This window comes from Diachasmimorpha longicaudata, chromosome 1, assembly GCF_034640455.1.
Source record: "Diachasmimorpha longicaudata isolate KC_UGA_2023 chromosome 1, iyDiaLong2, whole genome shotgun sequence".
Taxonomy (NCBI): Eukaryota; Metazoa; Arthropoda; class Insecta; order Hymenoptera; family Braconidae; genus Diachasmimorpha; species Diachasmimorpha longicaudata.
Genome location: NC_087225.1, coordinates 10251180 through 10267813, shown reverse-complemented (window position 1 = coordinate 10267813; position 16634 = coordinate 10251180). Strand labels below are relative to the sequence as shown.

Genomic DNA, 16634 nt, shown 5'->3' with positions numbered 1-16634 from the left:
AGATGTTGGTATCTCTGTGGAGATTTTGATGGGAGAACTGGGGGAGACCCCCTCTGTAGGCTTCTCACCCACATATTGACGTGATCCCCCACTCTTTATACTTTGGCAACCCCTACTCTTTCGATTAAGGGCAGCCAAACGGTCGCCCTCACTTCACTTATCCCTCCTCGTTGGTGTGCGTAAATTGCGTACACTATATTTCCTGACGTAATCATCTGCACCGTCTGGCAGTGAATGTCGGAGAGTTATGACTTACCTGCACGCAGATCAATTTATGTTGTTTGACTTTTTATTGGGGCCATCAGGAAGTATAAGTAGGGTATAAGTGTGGACGATATATCAAGAAATGTCTGTTATCGTTGGGCTTCATTTCTATTTTCCGTAGGATATTATTTGGTGATTGGTACCGATTATATTCTGCTTCCTTGACGAATGATATGGGTGGGGGAATTTCATTGTCGATTGAGTGGTGTATAGTTATTAAATGACAATAATCGCCAATTCCAGTTATGTAATGGTTTAGGGTTCGTCTCATTCATTGGGATTTAAGGGAATTCGGAGAAACCGTTTCTGTGATAATTGTTTTATTGTGCATAATTGTGGTTCGTGGAATGGCAAAATATTATCACCTGCGTGAGATCCTGATGTTTGTGATATTCACCCTTACACTTACGACCACCCGCTGATGGCTCAATATTAGGGATTGCATTGGAGATCATCTTTGAAGGGGTGGAATTTAATTTAACTGCATTCGTACTGATTCGTATAGTTTTTTCATGCGTTTTCATGTCGATTGTGTAAAAACTAATTACTTCAAGTAAAAATGGTCTTATTAATCAGAGATAATGCCAAAAAGGAATATCTTCTTTACCAACAATGAGTAATCATGAAAATTTTTAAAGCGAGATTTATACAACCAATGAGTGAAATTTTCGAGCGGGTGAAGTTATCGACGAGGTTTTTACCGATGGTAATTGTTTAGGTGTTTAATTCTGAATGCTAAATCTACTTCTAGTACACGACCGAATAAGAATTAATCAAGTAGTTTATAATAAATTTTATTAATTCATGTCAGTGTCATAGCTATTTTCATTCAAATATAATCAACAATCGCTACAAATTTATTAATAAAAATAATTTGCCTAACAATGATGAAAATTATCAAAGATTTTCTTAAAAAAACATTTTATTGATTGTCTAATTACATATAACTTGACCCGAAATATCCTAAATAGTCTAATTATCCAAATGTCCTAGAAAAAACATAGACATCGTCGGGATTTTTGTTCGAAGTACATTCAAATGAGACAATGAAAAATGCCAGTCCCTTATGATCATCCGTAAGAAAGAAGTCTAAATCAAGAAAAAAAAATCCCCTTGTAATCCCATGTTTGGTAGACGTATGCCGTTAGATTTAAACATATGTACAAGTGCCGCTCATAAAATTAATTTATGTATATCGGCCTCTCCAAACAAATAACTCTACTTGATCTATATTTCGTTTCAATGGAAAGAGTGTACAAAAACACCTAGAAAAATCTTCTCATAAATTAACACATGTTAAGGGCATTACGAGAACTCGCGTATGTTATCCAATGTCATTATTGAGCATCGTTGAGCCTATACTATCTCATTTTTACTGATAACAGTAAAAAAAAAAATTATCACTAACTATGTACAATATTTATTTTTCACAATCTTTCATCTTCATTATTAAGATCATCAATCATTCCCCAATCATTTTGTCCATTAAAAAATTTATATAGTGTATATAAACATTATATATAAATATACATAATGTGGCAAGAAGAATGGGGAAATCCCTCATGGTGTGCTCAATCCGAGACTGATAATTTTCCTGCATGTTGTTTTACTAAAAAAAAAAATTCACAGTCTTTATAAGATGAAACTACAGATTTGTAGCAAATTGTTCAACAACGATAATCTTCCAATGCTAGAGACACTTGTTCGAAGAATAGATTTTGTGACATTCTTAGATATAAATCCCAAATGATTTGTGATAAAATGATGATTGTTACTATGAAATAAGGTCACTCAGTTGCAGCATATGGTTTACGAAGATTCATTTCACTGGCAGCAATGCTTTCACCCTTGACGTAGTAATCAGCAGCATCTCGCCTCTTGATTTGAGTACCATTTTGTTCTTTACCATTTGGCAGGCCATTGGCCATACATGCACCAGTGGCTGCTGTTACAGCGGCCATTGCAGCATTTTTTGCTCGACTCCTTCCTGTTTTCTTGTTAGCATAGGACTGTTTGTAGAATTCGTTGAACAAGAAGAAGAACATAACAGCGTGAAGGCCAATCCACCAGACGAAGGCTTTTGGATAGTTACACTCGATGAAAAGTAATTGGAATGCATGGATCATTATTGCTACAAACTGAATCATCTGTAGGGCTGTCAGATATTTCTTCCACCAAAGATACGGTTGCATCTGGGGCCCCAGGGCAGCCAGGAGATAGTATCCGTACATTATTATGTGAACGAAGGTGTTCAACAGACCGAAGAATGTAGAATGGCCACCTGAAAATGTTTTATGTCATTTTTTTAGAGATCTGATAATTTCATGGACAGAACGAAAGAAAGGAGACGCCGCGTATATGGTCAGTGGTTTATGGTAATTATTGATGATTATCATATCCTTTTATTCATTTATTTGCAAATGAATGATATCATTTTAAAGGAATATTATAAAAAATAATATTCAATGGAATGGAAGTCATTAAAATAATTATTAAAAAATATTATTTCCTATTTTTCAAATGGTTTTATCAGATATATTATATATGAGTATAGATATATAGAAAACCAATATTTTTGTATAGTTAAGATTGACAACATAAATCACTGACCGAAAATATTGCACTTATGATTTAATTTTTAATAAACAATCTGAGTTGGTTTACCTGGAGTGAATTTCACACCAAACCAAACGGACATGGGCATGCATCCGTGGTGAATAACGTGAAGAGTCGATACATGATCATTCTTCTTTCTAAGTATAAAGAATATCTGGAACAGAATAATTGTATGAGACATGAGTTGAAAGACTCGACTTCATCATTAATTAGTCCAATAGATTATTACCGTATCGAAGAACTCTGTAAATTTTGAGAAGTAGTACCACCAGCTGGCGTAGACCATCTGTCCACCATGGAACCAAAAAATTAATTAAAGTACAATTCTATTAACCGTTAACAAGTCTAGAGTAGGACAAAACTTATCTGACTTTTCAACATCTCTTCTAACAATCCAGGTAATCCTTTGAAAAAATGTCAAATTGTTTCATTGCAGAGGAATCATTTTGTCCTAAACTCCAGACCGAGGATATAAAATAATAATCCCCGTGCAATTGAGAATATCTACTTTTCACGCAACAAATATATAATCAAGGGGATTAATTTTTTTTTTATGAATAAACAGTGTTTGTAAGGAATAATAAAATGCCAAATTACAGTATGCACCCGAGAAATTCAAGTTAATACAGCGTGTAACTCTAATATAATTGTTAATTAATGCGATAAATACAGTCTAAGGATGAAGTTATCATAACTCGTTCAAAATACAAAGCAAACCCTAGACAAGTAAACCCTACTACAATTAAGTTAAAGCTTAAATGAGTCGAGCTGTTCTCGTGTGCATCGACTGGGTCAAATTGCATAAAAAGAAGACATATTTTGCAAAACAGAGAAGGAAAAGAAATGTCTGATTCCTTTTTTTTTTAATTATAAATCAGTGATTTCCGAACACCCACCCTCAGTACTTGGGGTTTGTCGCTGTACTCTACGGGTTGACACCTTAGTGAATAGTCCCCAGTCAGCCATCCGGACATTCCTATCTGTAACCACAACCAAGGAGAGGCCATATTCCAATCAGATAATGTAACCATTGCCATCACCGACTACCAAGGATTTTTAGATCCTTTTTTTTTGCATTTGACTTCTTCACTCAAAGAATTTAAATGCAACATTCAACTCTCAACAACGAAACCATTATCTACAATATCCATAATTTTGCAGATATTGAGTTTTTGTAGATAATTATGGATAGAAGGACATTGCCGATGTGATTTGAAGGTCTCATCTTCACTTGACACATGGTGCAATGTCCAAGACGTCAATGATACCATGACTGTGGGATTGGAGTAAGCAATTTTTTTCTTTAACAATTAATTATTTCATTGTAACAAGTGGAACATGAAATTACGCTAAGCCCCTTATAATCCAGGAGTTACCGTAGACTTATCTGCACTTGGAAAATCATAATACTCCCCTACAGTCATGATTTCAGGACAATTCACAACAAGTTTACAATGTATTTACATTATTAGTAGTTATCGTAAGAATATATGAATAATAAGCCCAACGAAGCAGCCATATCTACTGATATCCATCATAATATCCAGCGCCAGTTCCAAGCCTAGAGATTACAAAATAAATATATAATCATATATAATCGATGATGATGACGAGCTGGTAGGGGTTGACCGATGCACTGGGGGATAGATGTAATCAATTCTTACCCTTATGGCTGTTGGGCTGTTAGAATAGTCCACTGGTTGACAGCGAAAACTATAGTGTCCCCACCAGCCACCCATCAGGCTCTGTATTTTATCAAATATTATATAATGATTGTTCTCGAATCGCCGATTCAATGCCAAGTGCCAAATGATTACTTCAGCTACTCAATTATTGATCAATCCTATTACATTTCGTTATGAAAAGAATTCTAAATATTACATATTTAATTAATAGTAGATTTCATCAACGGACTCGTTGAATTAGATAGATATTTTAATTATAATGGAATATTGATTACATTTTTTTTCTACGCTTTTAATCATTGGATTGACAGCACCGGCACGTAAAGTTTTACCTCAATTCGAGTACAACTTTCGGTGGAAATGTAGCACGTCTAAGCTGATTACGAAATGAAAAAAAAAACAAGATACTAAAAAGGAAACATAAATAATAAAATATAACGATGAACATATTTTGTTGGTAAGATATTGAGTATCAGGGATTTGTTGCTTTACCTCGTAAAATAGCCATGCTGAGAAAATAACTTGAAAGAAGTTGTACGCAATCAGGACATTTTTAAGTTGAAATGGCTTTCGATTCTCCATGAGCTTTGGGCCTAGAACTTTGACTAGGTATACGTAGCTCAGGCATACGAATAGTGTGGGAAAGGGAGAACTCATTAAAAACCAATCGGTCGTCCGGGAATCTATAAAAGAAAATACGTTGAAAAACAATGGATAACAAAGTATAGTAAATGATAGAGAGAAATAACGATGAAAAAAAAAAAACAATGAATCGTCTTCAATAGACAGGCGCTACATTCACCAATGACATGATTAAATATGACGAGCTATGGTATGCGGTTGAACGAACGTCGAACAAATGTACGTCATAGACGAGTGCAGTTTTATGTTGCGCCTTGTTTTTCTCTCGGTGCAATGTCCTGCTAAAAAGGTCTCAAGGGCGGACTTGTTATAGCTACTAGCCAATGTATCATGAAACGGCCTTGTCAATTGTTTTTACATTCTCATACTAATCTGGCAAGTATTTTTTTTTTGCAATCGATAGGACTAGCGGGGTATCATTAATAATGAATTTTCCAAAACTCGAAAATGCGGAGATAATTAGAGTGCAATTGTCATTCTTACAATTGCTCTCAGGTTTTTTTTTTTTCTTGAGAATAATCGACGCAAGCAGTTGCAACGATTTTCATGTTCTTAATAATTACACTGCAAGGAACGTCATTTAAAAACTCATTTGAGATAATCGTGATGATGTTCCTGGTGCATTTGAGTGAAAATGGAACTAGTCCGATCAGACAGGTGATCTTGTAGGAAAGAAATCCAGGAATTTTTCAGGGTCATTCACTGGTGCCTTTCACGGGTCTGGTTGACCACGACCTTGCCGAGGTCCCTTTCCATATAAATGTGAACCTTGATTTATTGAGGGGATTCACCCGACAATATTTCTACTCTGTCATTACATTCTGCAGATTCATTGGCTTGTTTAATCGTCAGTTCAGATCAATTAATCTTTTAATTTGAAGCTTTCTTTATGAAAGACCTGGACATGTCTGATGATTGTAACTATTGTTCTCAAAGATTTAACATAATTAGGGGTTTTTTTCGAGCCTTCCAAAAATTATGAGACCATTCTGAATTATTTTCTGTGTCAGTTAAAATCTCTCAGTGCTCTTGGCAGGTAACTTACCTGCATTTTTGTCCAAGATCTCGTGGAATCGATCCACATATTGCATGACGATCGACATGCTTGCCGAAGGGTGATAGAAGTTCAATTATCAAATGTATCCAGGGGTTTAATCCAGACTTAGGCTGCCCAAGTGCAGCAATGTCCGTCTTGTCTGCAAGAAAAAAAAATCAAGAAATAAGGATTTAAAGTGAGACTATTGTGGGGGCTAAAGTTCGCATCTTTGAAAGGAAATGGGTGGAGAATTCGGACTATGGGGCATTTCCTGAATTGAATACCACGGCAGAGATTGATTTCAATGCAATAAACGATGGCTTACGATCAACGCATGTGTGTTATTACCACATATGTTAATCGAGGGCGTATTACTTAAGCGGTATTTCACGGTATTTCTTGTTGCACGAAACTACCGGTATGTCTCTCACACATTTTGTCGCACGCAAGAGTAGCATTTGAGCCGGCGAAAATGACCATTGCGAGATAAAAATTAATAATTTCAATTAACTAAATGGCAATTCATCTCCACGTTAATCAAAGACAAATAAAATGTGAAATTAATTTTCAATGTGCCCTTCATGAAGTAACAATGGGAGAAATTATCAAGTCATTCTGTCGACAGAATTGAGTATTTTCATTAACTGAGGAGTTTAATCAACGAGAAATTGACCCACATTTTGATGATCCACGATTTCGCAACGTAAATTTCGTTTCCATTATGAAAAATAGTAATTGCGTGATACGTAACGAGCGTGGGTTGTAGAAACATTTCAAATATTTTTGAGCTGACATAAAGAAACGTTTGACAGAGTGGACGGATGCATCACTTGATTTTTAACACAGTATATGTATGTTGACTTGATCCGTGAACATGCCTAACCTCTTTCCGTCTCTATTGCACCCTCTTTTATTGATGAACCACTTGTAATGCGTGAAAAATAACCGATTAACGCGGGGTGGTGAATTTCATTAGCTGCTGATTGTCTCTTGTCCCTCCACTTAAACTATTCATGAAAAAAATCATATTTTTTCTATTCAGTCGTGCGATGATAAAATGACTCCAAAAATTCCAACGAAAAATCGTATAATTATTAACGAGTATTCATTCACACGAAATTTTCGTTTCATGAGTTGCTAAATAATGAGTTGAATTCTGAATTATTCAATGGAAGTAGAATTTTCAAATCCATGATTTCCATAATGAACAGAAAATTCCAAGAACGATTTGATCTTGAATAGAATGCAAATTTTCAACATTGAGAATTCAAGTGCAACTCTTGTTATTTCTTCAGTTATAAAAAACCTATCGGTGCAATAAAAAGTCTTGATAGTCAGTCATTATCTGTTGAATTATTCGATATCAAGTCTTGAATATTTGGAATGAAATTGATCACGTGGATGATGCTAAACAATTGCAAAATGACAATATTATTTTCTTCCAATGAATGCCCGTACAAATCGCCCGAAAACGCGTCGAGCAAGCGAAATACTCAACAATTGCGAAAACTGTATACATTAGTGCTATGGAAAAAGGGGGCCACAGGTACATAAAGTTATGCAAGCCAACACTTTGTCCAAGAGCGTTTGCGTTACTCGATATAACGACAAGTTGATTCATGTCCAAATTGTGGAGGTGCTGAAGCGAGGAGAACCTGAACAATTTACGGAAAAAATAACTGTCGAACTTTGCGGAAACGTAGCGCGTGAGGTGTAATCAGAATGCATTAGTGACACGTGTCAACTCTCCCACTATGATCTCTCTGCAAACATAAAAATCGTAACAAGTTCTACAAGTCAATCGCCCCTCCTACATTTTTATTTGAATACAATAGACGATTATGAGCTTTTGAATTATTCGGTGGTAATGGACTTGTCACTCTGGCTTGTGATAAAAACTGTGGAATGTCCTTCCGTATGTCCAAGAACCTTGAAACATCTCCAGACTATTTGCTGAAGTGTCTTGACATTTCTTTGAATTCTCCAAGCTTCAGGATGTTTACAATATCATGAATTTTATTTTCTTTGCCATTTACAGTTGTCATCGTGATATTTCACTTAGAAAGTTGATTCAATATCGAACTTGAACTTTATAAATTCTCTCACTCATTAATCATAAAAATTATTTCGAAAATCATCAACACCATTTCAATGAGTTTTCACTCGAACACCTTGATGAAAATTATTACCACACGTGTCATAAATGTCAATGTCGCAAACACTTTTAGACCCTTTCATATGCTATTATTCTTCAACAATAGCAAACATTAATTCACGAATCAATCTCCCCGAATATTGTGTATTTAATAAATTTCAAAATAATCTCGAGGCATTTTACCTATAGCAACTTGTGCCGACAGGAAAGTGCAGAGACGACGATTGCGGCTACCTAGGACGTTTTAGAGCGTTGCGTAAGGAAAAGTTCGATGGAGTAACGAAACAATCGACGAAATGTTACGTTTGAGGTGTAATCGAATGGCACGCTCTCAAAATACATTTATTTTCTCCATTAGCCGTTCGCTTATTATTATTTTTTTTACGAATAACCTTGATAGTGGCGAAATATGCAATAATTTGATTAAACAGAAAACAGGTAGCCCTCATTTAGAGTTCCTTATCTGTGATTTACGGAATAATAAACATTGAGTATGTAGTCTTGCGTGGAAACGTCTCCGTCTGATTCGAATGTTAGCACAACAGTGATAAAGATGCTCACGTTATCTCACCAAGAAGAAGAGAGTTCAATGTTTTATGGGAATTTTCATCTGCACTAGATTTATATTTTCTGGACGATTTCCTTTAACGACATGCAAATGTATTGAAACAACTTCTCTTTGTTTTTGCTTCTCCCTTTTGCCCTCGTTTGTTAATGAGCTATTGATAAATCATGACAAGCATTATAATATAAATATTGGGATATATTTATAGGGCTCAGATCAAGGCAAATCATCATTTAAAGATATAAAATTTTATAGTACTGCAATGATCGATTTTTCTCTACGATTTTTTAAATGATTTTGTGGTTGTTGTCGTAACATTCTCAGGAATTTTTTAAGCAATTTTTAGCTATGCACATATCACTTCTTGATTTAAAAAAACACTAACATATCCTGCACATCGAAGTTTAAGATGAAATTATTCCTGACTTACTCATGAAGAAATAGATTGTTAACAAAAAACAGTACGATTTTTTTCGAAATCGTGTACAGTTTTTTAACATTATATCAATTAATTGGGATAATATTTTCATCTTCATCCCACCACTCGATTCTACTCTGTGATCGTTATAGTTTCGTGGATTTAAGAGGTAGACTATTTGGATCATCGGATGAAAATCATCAACTTAACATGAGCAAATCAAAGTGACAGTGGTTCTAATAGCGCTGTATCTCGTCGTGCCCAGTCGAGCTAGCCAGGGAAAGTGCATAGCTCACCACTAAAGCTAGTGAACGCATTGGACTCTTTAGCCTCAATGTGTAGGATAAATCCACCTTGTCTGTAGACACCAAAGTTATTTAAGCACAGATGGAATCACTTTTACATAAACTTCACACACTGAAGTCGTTTCTCGATAACTATAGACATATGCTGTGAAAAAATTTCTCAAAAATTTAATGAAATCATCACAACTGCTGCTCGCATTAGAATTGAGAGAATAAAGCTTCCGATTGGCGGGTCTAAAGCCACATTTACTCGTTGATTAAGCACGCGGATTTCCGTGCACAGTTAATTTTATGTAACGCACTCATTTGAAACTGGAGAATGACGTAAAAAATGTGGAAACGTGTAAAATAAGTGGCCGTGAATGATTAATCGCAATGACTTCGTTGATAAACACATTAAGGTGGTGATTAAAATTGACAAAATGTGGGATGGTATAATGCAACTGTTGAATATGATAGAGGTAGAAATCAAAAATTTTTGTGGAAAATACGAGTAGACAGACGAGCGTTCGTAAAAATTGATAAAAAATTCATGAGAAACCAAACAAATCCATAAGTGAATGTAATCTTAATCGTGGGGAAGGCATTGAGACACGGAAATTAAAAATTTTAAACGAAAAAAAAAATTGAATGACCAGAATTTCCTTGAGAATCGAAATGAGCAAAAAGGGATAGAACATCGCCAATCTCATCACGATGTTTTGTACCTATAAAAGCGGAATAATTCTCGAAAGATCCAAAATTACCATAATTTCTTCGAAGAACGTCAGTATAAAATTCTGGGACGAATAAATTATATCACCAAAACCGTATCATTCTATAATCAACAAAAACGCTGAAGAAATTTAAAAATACTTCATCCCCGAAAAATATTGGATTTTTAGAGGCATATGAATAATATTGAATTCCAGACACTCCTTGGTCTGTTCTGTCTGTGAGGGCAGTTACACAGACACTTTGGCTTCCGTCATTTTTCAAGGATAACTGCGACAGTTGTGCGTGTGAGGGACAAATGGATAACAGAAAAATAGTGATAAAAGTGTGCGTATGAGGGGGCGGAGGGGAGATGGGGGGGTTGGGGGAGACGCATCCGTGAATACGAGTGGATTTGAGTCAGTGTCCAAGCGCACATCAGCCACGTGCAATGAAAACCAATGAGTATGAAGACATCACTTTTATTTTAGGTTTATTAGATTTTTATAAGGCAGCCTGTGATTTATTTTATTCATTTTTAACAATGCAGTGTGCAGTGGAGTGATAAAGAGCTTTGAGTGAGTCTAATGTTTGAAATGATATTTTCAAATGGCTCGATAACTAGTGGGCCTTTGGGAGAGGCATGATCTACGGGAGTGTCTACGAAAAATAATTAAAACCAATCTTGTAAATTACATTCTTTATAATTGATTATTCGCTCACATTTCCTGAACCGTGCAAACCCAAATGAACAGAAAATACTAAGAAATCTAATCAGTGAATTATCTAGCTGTTCAGTTCGTTATCAATAAAATCGATTGATTTATCGAGTATTAAAAAAAATGTACAGCATTTTAGAATACTAAAAAAAATGTTGTGAATGCATCAAAACTCTCAACTCCCCGGTGCCGGCTGCCAACACACTTCATACCTACTTCTCTCCGGATAATCGCAGTTGCGTAACTGAAAGGAACTATTGTTGCCGCACAATATAAAAAAAAATCATGTACAATTTTTTAATCACTAGAGTAGGACGAACCTCGACGAAAAAATACCCAACCGTTTAGTGATAATGATTTCCTTACCAAATAGTCGACACTTTATTCAGTTGATAGTGAAAAAAATACTGAATCACATACAAAAACACATCACTCAGTTTTAAAATCGTTTAAATAGTCAAAGTCGTTGATTACAAATCAGTCCGATTGATTTTTTTTAATTAAAAAAAAACCGTACAAGTCTCCACTATGTTGGTGATGTTTAGTTGCCGCGAAGAATCATTGATAATTTTGTTTACTGAATTTGTTCGAATGCTGTCTCTCACAAGTCAGTCACGACTGTTAAAATTAATTGAAAAAAAAAAATGGGCCACTGTGGTGGCTCTATCCTCTATGTAACAATGTAACTGACAGGCGGCAAGACGGAGCATTGCTTTTTAACCTCAGCGCCATGTTGGTATCCCCCGCAAGTCTCCCCCTCCCCCCCTGTTTACCTCCCACCGCTACCCTACGTCGTCTCACCGCAGTTCTCTCAATCACCTCGATGTTTTTTTTCTCTCTCTCCGATCCCCTCCTCACCCCTCCTTCCCCCTCACTCGCCACTTTTTTTTTCATTACTGACAGTAGCAGTTCGCGACGATTGGAATGAACGGACAGAAGGAACCACAACACACTGGCAACTTATTCAATTTTTTTTAGCATTCATCGGTAATTCCCCCAGAGCGCATATACCCACCTGTGGATTACGAGACACGTGATGGAGGGAGTAAGACCTTTAAACCGAGGGCGGGAGCCAGGAAATTCTTGAAAATCATCATTCAATATGTTGCGGTATTTTTATTGATTTTATAACGCGAAGGGGTGACTGGAAAGGGACTCGATAATTTTTATCACTGATTGGGGAACTTTTGAGTGAGGGTAGCATACAATAATCTTAGCTAAAGGTCGAGACCGGGACAATGAACTCCACGAGGAAAAGTAACCGTGCGTCTCATTGATATTTGCCTATGAAAAGTTGAGTGTAGAGCGTAAATAATGAGGTGAGCAATTGGTTCATATTTAGTTCCTGAGATATCGACAACTTTCTATGGTTCATGGGAAAGAGGAATGAAATTGATGACTCGTCGAAAAAAATGCCATTTATATGAGCAGAAATCAGAGAGTAAAAGTTTTCCGGAAATCTGATTTTATAAAGTCATTTATTTGAAATGTAAATGGAGTAAAAAAATTGCAGCAAATTAAAAATCACCGGAACTTCCCAAATGAAATAATGAATAAGGCGATTGAAGAAAGCACCAACTCGATATCAGTAAAAAATTGAAAACGTAATTAAGTATGACCTTGCATACACTTGTGACGTTCATGAATAAATGCTCGTGGCATGCCTAATCAACTACGTAATCATTACTCCATCAACGAAAATGTTGCAGAGATTAACGGGACAGTGTCTCGTATTTCGTTGTTATTGTAATCAATTCACGAAAACGAAAAAATTTAATTAACTTAGGATAAATTATCGAGGAGTGGAATTGGGTCAGAGTATTCTGGCTTGACTTCACACTCAGGCATTGAAATCACCTGATCTGTTCTAGGATTGTCTGGTTTTCTCATTGATTCGTTATTCCCTTTCACAGTTGTTCCTCAAACGACGTCGATATTGAAATCATTGTTTTATGTAATGAATCGGTGGAGGGAGAATTTAATTGCCAACAATTTTGTTTTCAATTTATTAACCTTTGTGATCGACATTCAGAAAAACATTATAAACTTTATACCTATGATTGTAAGAAAGACAGGAAGTGAATAAGGCAAATTGTAAGATAAATGATGAGTGACCCAACAATGATCATTTGAAATAATTGTATCTAGTCAGATTCAATGGTCGAGGCTAACAGCATCTGTAAACTAACTTTCCTGTTTACGTCACGACACCCAGAAGATCAGCACATTATCACTATTTACTATTTGTCTATCTTAAAACCGCTATTTTGCACAATTTTTTTTATTGTTCTTCATTGGAAGTGGTGAAGAGTGATTGAATTACAAGGTCCGGGGTACCATTTTAGACCTGAGAATTTTTTATTTCGTCATTAATTAGCATTTTGGTGTTAATAGATAGGCCTTCGCTTTCAGAAATCTATGAACTCTGTATTAAAATCGAAACGGATGTCTTTTCCATCTCGATTTAAGACAGATTCCAGTAACATTCTTCTTGACGAAGAGAATACTCTCTAAGTGCCTCGTCTCGCTTCTTCTTGTCGCGAATTTTTCTGCATTTCTTATGGACATCGCGAGTTAACGCCCGCGAATAGTAGACAGGAAGATAAATAAGTAATTAAATATTAATGAATACATTTTAAATGAGGTTTTTCATGTCAATTGAGTCAACAGCTGACCCTCATCCCCTCGGATATTGTTGTGGTTTTTTTTACGATTGGGAACCCGACAAAATATTTCAGGACAATTGGGCAAACTGGAGATCAATTCCCAAGAGGTTCATACCCAATGAGCGTTTCTTCAATACTTCCATCAATCTAACACTCTCGCGTCCGTCCAGGGTTTAAAATTTCGAAACGCTTGGGGTCAATGAATGCAATTCCTGTTTCCATGAATTGAAATTCTAGTAAAGACATGATAAGCATTAGGATGAGCGTAATCAGATACAGACAATTTTCAGTTCTTACATCCATGGAATTCTCAAAAATGAATGAAGCATTTAACTCTCTCTTATTCACATTTAGAAACTTCTTCAAATCCTCGTAGTCACCGCGAGAATGTTCGAAAGAATCCAATTATAGAATAATACTATGCTCGTAATAGCAATTCAAATGAAAGTGAAAATAAATTGATTCTCGAAGCATTGCTACTAAATGACGATCTATGCAGTTATGTTAGCAACCGCCTGGTGGCCTTGGCCTACTGTTTCACCCACTTCTGGAGTGTGACATACGCGATGAGCACACACAAAACGTACTCGTCACACAGTTGGTAAGAATTGCATAATCGTATGTGACCATTTACCAGGGATGTAATCCACTAAAATGCCCAGATACATTCCCAATAATAACAATCATCGATTCGTTTCCTTAATGAGTGAAAGCCTCGGTATTTCCCAAACGCTGGCTAATGAAAATTAATTTTCAACGCGACCCAAAAGTCCCCCCAAAATTACTCCAAAATAATAGGAATATGAATGGGAAATTTTCATTTTCTCAAAGTAAATAATATGAAAAGCTCGGGACTCAGTATTTTCCGCGTCTCTTGTAACATGTTAATCCCGAAAAATGAGAATTTTCAACGATGCGAGTAAACAATATCAAGTCAACATTGTCGTCAATGATTGCGGAAATCAATTAAAATGAATTTATGAACGTTCAAATGTCAAAAGTCAGGGGTATGAATAAAAAGTCATCGAATATTCCCACACCGTTGTATGCAAATTAAGCAAAACGAATAAATTTCATTCACTATGGACTTGGTAAAAAGCTCGTTATTGACGTACGACAAACTTCAAAAATCCTCGACCCCTGCGGGAAATGGAGAAGGGATGTCAGTACTTACAATATAACTATGAACCCCCGTCAATGCCACGTTATGTCATTGCCCTCACAATTGCTGAGCCGCTCTCACTGGATTAACACATTTTGGCATTGATCAACCGCTGTTCAAAGGTCTAAATTCCTTCTTTGATAATTCAGTGACGTTTTATTGGATAAACTAGAGACATTTGGCCTTTCCTAATTTTCACAATTTCTTCCATCAGAATTGAGCATTTTTCATCATCAGAGACGCACTTGAGACACAAATACTACTCTGCATGTTCTCGTAGTACCGGAAAATCCTCTTAATCCATTGAAATTGATGAAAAATGGTCATTACCTTAGTTAAGATCATTCCCACATTGTCTGAAAGTCCTTGGCACGCTATAATTAATTTATCACTATTTAATTTTCTTTAAAATAAAAAAATCACTGAAAATTTAATCACCAAAGTGCGAGCACGTGGGTTTGCTGCGCTCTAACGAACTCACGTCATCACGTGACATAGGCGCTTCGGTCGCACGCAAACAGTATTCAGGGGAAAAATTTTGATAAAGATCATAATTAAATTTTTTTGACTGAATTTTCCGAGATTCATTGATAAAGGAACTAGGAAAATATTGCAACGACTGCCCACAGCTAACTCGTTAAAATTTACACATGATCTCTGATTATGCACTTTACATTCAGAGTTCGAATGATAATTTCATTGAGAACTAAGTCACTATTACACACCGTGACATTACAACGAATATTTGCTCAGCAACACTAGCTTGGTCTCGGTTAAAAATACATCGTTCGGCAGCGAGTAAAGTTCTCCCTTCTTTTCCGTCTCCTATAGCCCTAGGAACTTCGAATTGTTTGTATAGGAATAAAATTATAAGAATAGCTTGGTCATTAATTTTTTTAAGGAACAACTATAGAATTCTATTTTCTGTTCCATCCATAGAGAATGACAGTGTTATTATCATAAAATTTTCCTTTCGTCCTTCATCCCAGGTATAAATAATTAGTAAGGCTTGCATTGCATTTATTGACAATGTCAGGGAATATAAGAAATGCAAAAATGCTCGATAGGTGATAGCCAACAGATGTTAACGGGGTGTTGACGTTCAGTGGCTTTCATACATGTTTCTATGTAATAAATTATTAATGTAGCATATGCCTCGGTAATTGATACGAATTTTAATGGGAGATCGATGTGGCCAGTAATAAATCGAAAGAAAATAAAAACAGTGGCTCTAATGGAATTAAGAATCATTTTTTGGTACGACTATTATCTTTTATTCGTACGCTATTACACTAATATTATCATTTCATGTGGCTTTCACTCTTAACTCAGATGTATAAAGAATTATCAAAGCTTGCACCCTATTAATTGATAAATGTCAGGAACACAAGAAAAAAAATCCATAATATGTGATTGCGAACAGATGTCAACGCGCTGTTGACGTTTAGTCGATTGCAATAATGTTGTTTATACAATTGCAAATATGGCACATGCCTCCATAATTGATCCCAAATTCCCAAGAGATAAAAGTGCAAGTGCGATTCCTAAATTTTCGTTTTATTCATTCGGTGTATTTTTCTTCTCAATTATGTACAAAAATATAATGAGAATCAATAATTATTACAGAGTTTTAACATTAGGTACGTGACGATGCCAGATGCCTACCGAGTCTCCCCTCGTTCTGTCGACAATTAAAGTGTCTTTTCAA

The 16634-nt window shown here is 35.8% G+C and overlaps 1 protein-coding gene across 4 annotated transcripts; it reads right to left on the bottom strand.

The window, feature by feature from the left end:
• Window positions 1-1042: 1042 nt before the first annotated feature.
• On the bottom strand, window positions 1043-15417 carry LOC135168182 (very long chain fatty acid elongase AAEL008004-like). 4 transcript variants are annotated; one of them, XM_064132153.1, is made up of 8 exons: window positions 11465-11795; window positions 6253-6403; window positions 5058-5248; window positions 4545-4625; window positions 3777-3860; window positions 3110-3166; window positions 2929-3034; window positions 1043-2545 (listed from the first exon to the last, which is right to left on the bottom strand). In XM_064132153.1, exons 2-8 carry the CDS (start codon window positions 6308-6310, stop codon window positions 2052-2054), a joined length of 1071 nt encoding a protein of 356 aa, XP_063988223.1. In that variant the 5' UTR covers window positions 6311-6403; window positions 11465-11795; the 3' UTR covers window positions 1043-2051. The 4 variants fall into 4 exon arrangements, with proteins under 4 accessions (XP_063988223.1, XP_063988205.1, XP_063988213.1 ...); XM_064132135.1 differs by lacking the exons at window positions 4545-4625; window positions 11465-11795 and adding an exon at window positions 15257-15417; XM_064132143.1 differs by lacking the exon at window positions 3777-3860.
• Between the last annotated feature and the right edge of the window lie 1217 nt (window positions 15418-16634).